A 7,500-nucleotide genomic window follows, 5' to 3' on the forward strand; every position below is an offset into this window, starting at 1 on the left:
ATGGAGGCGACCAGGCTGGACACGTTTATGATGTTTCCCTGACGCTGGCGCAGGTACGGCAACGAAAACTGGACAAAAAGATGTGAGCGTGAACATGTGATAAATACAAACTCACACACGCTCAGGAAGGACAAGGGTGTTTACGGGACTGGACCTGACACCAACAAGTAAAGGAAATATAGATGATAAACAAAAACACTGAAGTAATGAATTTTCCCAACAAAGCTTTTCTAAAAAAACAAAAAAATAACCAAGAGCTGTAATAAAATAAACAGTAGAATCAAACTCTTGAGGATGAAGTTTGAGTTTATAATGAATCATAAAAGGAAGTGATTCAACTTTCTGCAGCTCAAATCTGCTGAGCTCAAACGTTCCGCATTACACCCTGACTTCTGTTTTTTGGAAAATACCTCAGTTTTAGAAGTTACTTTTTCACTACATGTGAAAGTCAGGTTTTCAAACTGGCAAGTAAAGAGTTAAAATCCTGATGATTTTCATAAATGTGATATTTTTGATCAGAGCAGAGACAGATCTGTGGATTTAGTTGAAAAGTGTGAAAACATATGAATCTACCATTTTACAGATGTTTTTGTGAGTAGAACTTATGTCCTTAGGATTCTAAAGGGCTGTTCACACCAAAGCGTCAAAAAACGCCTTGACATCTCTATTTGGACGCCTTTGCATTTGAGTTTAGACGCCCCCGACGCACGTCTGACGCCGTGGACAAGACGGGAGAAAAATACTTGACGTGCGTCCGTTGCCCTGGAAACAAGAGCCTGGTCCTGGACCAGACTGAGAGAGAGTTTTTATGACATAAAACATCAGTTTATATTTATACTCGTCCCTGATTGGTCGACGCGCCGCATCTGATGCGAAACGTTCAGCATTTTTTAACTTCTTGACGCTGACGCCCTGGACGCGCGTCTAGAGCGTTAACGTGAAAATGCTCAAGACGCGCTGCGTCGACGCCAGATTCACGCTGCGCTGACGCCGAAGACGCGCCCCAAAAACTCAGGACGCCTCAGACACACGTCCACATCGACTTTACATAGAAACTGGACGTTTGACGCTGTGGTGTGAACGAACCTTAAGGTGAATCAATACTATACTACTACTACTACTACTACTAACTACTACTGCTACTCTCTACTACTACTATACTCTACTACCTACGCTACTGCTACTGCTACTACTACTACTACTACTACTGCTGCTGCTACTGCTACTGCTACTGCTACTGCTACTACTACTGCTACTGCTACTGCTACTGCTACTACTACTAACTGCTATACTACTACTGCTACTACCACTACTACTACTACTACTGCTACTGCTACTACTACTACTACTACTACTACTACTACTACTACTACTGCTACTGCTACTGTACTACTACTACTACTACTACTACTACTACTGCTACTACTACTACTACTACTACCACTGTCACTACTGCTACTACTGCTACTACTGCCGCTACTACTACTACTACTACTGCCGCTACTACTGTCACTACTGCTACTACTGCTACTACTGCCGCTACTACTACTACTACTACTACTACTACTACTACTACTACTACTACTGCTACTGCTACTACTACTACTACTACTACTACTACTACTACTACTACTACTACTACTACTACTACTACTACTACTACTACTACGCTACTGCTACTACTACTACTACTACTGCTGCACTGCTACTACTACTACTACTACTACTACTACACTAGCTACTACTGCTGCCTACTGCTACTACTACTACTACTACTCTACTACTACTACTACTACTACACTGCTACTACTACTACTACTGCTACTACTACTACTACTGCTACTACTACTACTACTACTACTACTACTACTACTGCTACTACTACTACTACTACTACTACTACTACTACTACTACTACTACTACTACTACTGCTGCTACTGCTACTACTACTACTACTACTACTACTACTGCTACTACTACTACTGCTACTACTACTACTACTACTACTACTACTACTACTACTACTACTACTACTACTACTACTGCTACTACTATACTACTACTGCTACTACTACTACTACTGCTATACTGCTACTAACTACTACTACTACTACTGCTACTGCTACTACTACTACTACTACTACTGCTTGCTACTACTACTACTACTACTACTACTATACTGACTACTACTGCTACTACTGCTTGCACTGCTACTACTACTACTGCTGCTGCTACTGCTCTACTACTACTACTACTACTACTGCTACTACTCTACTGCTACTACTTACTACTACTACTACTACTACTACTACTACTACTACTACTACTACTACTACTACTACTATTATTACTAGTACTACTGCGTGCTCGTTGGGTTCATCAGTGAGAGGAGCAGTTAAAATGAGGCTCGGACAGTATCTGCTCGTTGGGTTCATTACTTTGGAGGCGAGGAAGTAGCTGACGAGGTTCAGGTTGAGCAGGTCTCTGAACTCCTGAGCGCTCGTGTCGTCTGTGGGTTTGTGAGGAGGATCTGAAACGAGAGACGCTGGGTTTATTCAGTGGAGGCGACGGAGCAGCAACATCATCGTCTGTCGAGTCACTTTGTGGAAACTTCAGTCCAAAACTCGGTACGTTTAGTTTTTGTCACGTCATTTCAGGTGAAGCGGGAACTTGAGAAAAAAACGGCTTCGTGGTCTGGGTCAGTGGTGGAACATGACAAAGTAAAAGTAGTAAAGTTCTGTACTTGAGTGTACATTCTGAATATCTGTACTTTACTTGAGTGGAAACTTTTTACTTTTACTTCAGTACTTTTGAGAGCAGGGATCTGTACTTTCTGCTCCACTACATTTCTGAACTGGGATGGACGTTTCAGAAGTGATTTTAAACTGAACCTACACAAAAACTAAAAATGCCACAAACTGGAAGCTTCCTGGGACACACACATAAAACTGTACCTCCATTACACCCTGACGTCTGTTTTCTGGAAAATATCTCAGTTTTAAGACAGATGGTCCACCCACAGAACAAAACACCGAGTCACAAACAAAACAATGTGCTCTACTCCATTCAGTGAAGTGAAAACTGCAGCGAGAACCAAACTGGAGAAACAAAACAGCTACTTCACAAGAGGATGAACCAACACAGACGAGAGAGCAACACAGGACCACAGTCTGTTGTACATCTCCACTTAAAACCCTCGGGTCGCTCCTTTGAGGACAGTGAGGTACAAATCTGAGCCAGAGAAAAGACACGGTTTGAGAGGAGAGTTAAATAGGCTATTTTGCTAACAAAGAGAAACCTATTTACAATTCCATCCTCAAACCTAAATCAAAGTAACAAGTGAACAACAAAAGGAGTCAGGTCAGGTCCAGAAGTGTGGAAGCTTCATCATAACTGAATGATTCTGATAATAAGACCCTGATAATAATAAGTACAAGTTCAATAGGCCGAACTAACAAACAGAAACTTTAAACAGGTAGGTGTGTTAGTTTTAGAGTAGTTTTAGTGTAGTTAGCTCCTCCCTTCAGACAGATATAAGGAAGTGTCCACCAGCGTCTGGCCAGAACTGAACAAACAGTTTGGATGAGCTGAGGAACATATTCGACCAAAGTAAATTTTTGACCTGCTGACAAACTGAATTTCTCCTTTTTTCACTTTTAGAAGTCATTTTTTCACTTCGTGTGAAATAAAAAAATTTCAAACTTAACTTAGGGTTAAGATCCTGATGATTTTCATAAATCTGATATTTTGATCAGAGCAAAGACAGATCTGTGGGTTTAGTCAAAAAAAAGTGTAGAAAAAATATGAATCTATGATAATTTTACAGATGTTTTTGTGAGTTCACATTTATGTCCTTAGGATTTTAAGTGACACTTTTTTGTTCTGAATGATCCAATGCAATTTATTTTTTTCTTTTGGAACTAAAAACTTAAACAAGAATTTGGACCTTCCACAAAATTTGGTGTCTTTAGCATGAACTGAATTGAAATATTGGGCTGATGAAATAAAAAAAAAAGCTAAATGGACAAAAAGGCTTAAGTACAATCTTAAATGAGTACTTTAATACTTTTACTTAAGTAGATCTGTTCATGTGATATTTTTACTTCAGTATTTTTTTTTTTAACTTCAGTATCTGTACTTTTACTTAAGCTAAAAAAAAATTATACTTCTTGCACCACTGATCTGTACAGAACTTATTTACTGTGAGATTTCTCTGGATCATGGGACAGGGACGGGTTCAGATCTATAACGTCTCTGGATCATGGAGGGGGATCAGGGTGGATCAGGATCATTCAGATCTAATAACGTCTCTGGATCATGAGGGACGGGTTCAGATCTATAACGTCTCTGGATCATGAGGGACGGGTTCAGATCTATAACGTCTGGATATGAGGGAAGTTCAGTCCTGGATCAATGAGGGACGGGTTCAGATCTATATGTCTCTGGACAATCAGAGGGACATGAGGGACAGGTTCAGATCTATAACGTCTCTGGATCATGAGGGACAGGTTCAGATCTATAACGTCTCTGGATCATGAGGGACAGGTCTTCAGATCTATAACATGTCTGGATCATGAGGGACGGGTTCAGATCTATAACGTCTCTGGATCATGGAGGGGATCTATAAGATCATGAGGCAGGGACATTCTCTGGATCAATAACGTCTCTGGATCATGAGGGACAGGTTCAGATCTATAACGTCTCTGGATCATGAGGGACAGGTTCAGATCTATAACGTCTCTGGATCATGAGGGACAGGTTCAGATCTATAACGTCTCTGGATCATGAGGGACAGGTTCAGATCTATAACGTCTCTGGATCATGAGGGACAGGTTCAGATCTATAACGTCTCTGGATCATGTGGGACAGGTTCAGATCTATAACGTGTCTGGATGAAGTGGGACTCACGCCAGCCTGCGTTGTTGACCAGACAGTCGATGTGTCCAAAGTTCTCCACGGTGAAGGAGACGAGCCTCTGAAAACAAACACAGACTTCAGACTGAAACGGGGGACAGAGCGACGAGCAGAGAGACAAACTAACTCAACACGAAGAAAAAAAAATCTGACATTTTCTCTTGTCCGTGTGATTCCTCCATCCCTTTAATTTAATTTTTACTCTTAAAACTGCTGTCTGTAAGTTTTAGTTTTAGTTTTTTTACCAGCAGAAGGCAGATGTGAAACTTGCTCCACTTCTTCCCTGACCTGGCCCCTCCCTTCTCCTCGCCTGGTCCCTCACCTTTCACCTACATTTCTCTTCACTTGGTGCCTCCCCTTTCACCTGTCCCCTCCCCCCTCACCTGTCTCCTCCTCTCACCTGCATCTCTCGTCCCCTAGCCCCTCACCTTTCACCTGTCCTCTCTCCTTTCACCTGTCCCGTCCGCTCTCACCTGGCCCCTCCCCTCACCTGTCCCCTCATCTTTCACCTACATTTCTCTTCACCTGGCTCCTCCCCCTCTTCACCTGTCCCCTCTCTTCTCACCTGGCCCCTCCTCTCACCTGCATCTCCCCCCACATGTCCCCTCCCCTCTCACCTGTCCCATTCCCTCTCACCTGGCCCCTCCCCTCACCTGGCCCTTCCCTTCTCACCTGCATCTCTCCTCACCTGGCCCCTCCTCTCACCCGTCCCCTCCCCTTTCACCTGTCCCCTCCCCTCTCACCTGTCCCCTCCCTTCTCACCTGTCCCATCCCCTCTCACCTGGTCCCTCACCTTTCACCTACATCTCTCCTCACCTGGCCCCTCCCCTCTCACCTGTCCCCTCCCCTCTCCTCACCTGGCCCCTCCCCTCTCACCTGTCTCCTCCCCTCTCCTCACCTGTTCCCTCCCTTCTGTTTTAAAGCCTGTTTCATAACGACAGAAACCTCCCCGTGAGCACTTGGAGTTCGTTTACCTGAATGTCGTCCTCTTTGTTCATGTCGCAGCTCAGGAACTTGCAACATCCTGGTCCTTTGGGGTTTAGCTCCGCCTCCAGAGCCTCACCTGCCGCACCTGTGACACACGTGACCCCGGTGTGACCCTCACGTGACCCCTGTGTGACCCTGAAACTACACTCAGCCTTTTTTCTGTTCCGATGTGAAAATACTCACGTCCTCTGGCGCAGAACACCACTTTGGCTCCGTTCTCCACTGAAAAAACAGAAAAAAAAGTGGTTATTATAAAACTATTCTAACATTTTTACATTTAAGTTTAGTTATTGCACCATATTTTGATTATCTGTTTACATCTCCAAAGCTCAGCCCCACCCTGTGATGTCATTAAGTGGTAGTTTTCAAGTTGAACAGCTCCTTTTACCTTATAATAATATATTGTATTATATTATAATAATACTCCCTACGAACTGACGACTACACAGCGCCAGCCCCTTTTATGAACAATGAACTTATCTTTATGTCTTCACCATATGTTTACTTAATTACAGATTAACTTAGATAAATGTGATTTATAAAATGTGCTTATTTATTTATTTATTATTATTATTAATAATAATAATAATAATAAAATAACTGTATACCAATTATTATCATTATTATTCTTATTATTATTTTATTTATTTATTTGTTTTTTGTTTTTATTATTTTAATTTTATTATTATTGTTTATATTTTATTTTACCCTTTCAGTTGCATTAGAACGTTATCTATTTATTTATTTTTTTGCTATTGCCCAACTTGTGTCTTGTATATTTTAAGTTACTTATTAATAAAATAAAAAAAAATGCGCAAAGAGCTACTTCCTGTAAACATGACAAACTTTTTCTTTCACTCAGACACTTTAAAGTTTCATTTCAGGCACCACGTTTGTAAAAAAAAATAAATAAATAAAAAAAAAAGTTGAAGAGTTGTGGACTTTACCGAACGCGGTGACGATCCCGCGGCCGATGCCTTTCGATCCTCCGGTCACAATCACCACTTTGTCCGCGTAACGGGCCATGGCACCGCGGGGACGCACGGAGAGAAACCCGGGGACGCACGGAGAGAGACCCGGGGAGGAGCACGGTGCCGCGGCTGCAGGACCGGGGAGCGCCGCTGTCTGAGGCCGGGGCAGGTGCACGGAGCGGCGGACGTCAGACCCGGACGCGCCGCCGTAAACTTCGGGAAACTCCAAATGTTTTGACTTTAAGAACCAAACGTGTCCGTGACTTCCGGGGTGTTCAGTGAGATGACGTAACGTGGTTTGAACGTAAATAAGTTTGATGCAGAAATAAGAGGAACAGTGGATCGACGCGCGGAAACGACAGTAAACCGCCCACGAGGCAGATTAAAAACACTACGGGACATTTTATTTGGGGTTATTTTAATGACGGAGCAACAGCGACGCCCAGTGGAGAGAGCTCAGAACTTTGACTGAAACACAGAGTTTAAAAAAAATATATAAACGGTAAAAAAAAAAAAAAAAAAAATCTAAATAAGTCGCAAAAAAGAGCAAAGAAGACATAATTATAAAAATGTAAATGTACAAGTCAAAATAAAATTGAAAAATAAGTAATAAAATATAAAATCTCT

At 42.2% G+C, this 7,500-nt stretch overlaps 1 protein-coding gene across 1 annotated transcript in view; it reads right to left on the minus strand.

Moving 5' to 3' along the window:
* Positions 1 to 7,223, minus strand: part of hsd17b14 (hydroxysteroid (17-beta) dehydrogenase 14) — a 9,947-nt gene extending 2,724 nt beyond the window's left edge. The window contains exons 1-6 of the mRNA XM_055153114.1: positions 6,850 to 7,223; positions 6,086 to 6,124; positions 5,890 to 5,987; positions 4,910 to 4,976; positions 2,440 to 2,531; positions 9 to 68 (exon numbers count right to left, since the gene is read on the minus strand). Of these exons, the coding sequence (XP_055009089.1) occupies positions 9 to 68; positions 2,440 to 2,531; positions 4,910 to 4,976; positions 5,890 to 5,987; positions 6,086 to 6,124; positions 6,850 to 6,928 (435 nt within the window). The 5' untranslated portion in view covers positions 6,929 to 7,223. The remainder of the gene's footprint in view (positions 1 to 8; positions 69 to 2,439; positions 2,532 to 4,909; positions 4,977 to 5,889; positions 5,988 to 6,085; positions 6,125 to 6,849) is intronic.
* Positions 7,224 to 7,500: the final 277 nt, after the last annotated feature.

This window comes from Boleophthalmus pectinirostris, unplaced genomic scaffold, assembly GCF_026225935.1.
Source record: "Boleophthalmus pectinirostris isolate CB_2022bp ecotype Guang Dong unplaced genomic scaffold, ASM2622593v1 HiC_scaffold_17, whole genome shotgun sequence".
In the NCBI taxonomy this organism is placed as follows: domain Eukaryota; kingdom Metazoa; phylum Chordata; class Actinopteri; order Gobiiformes; family Gobiidae; genus Boleophthalmus; species Boleophthalmus pectinirostris.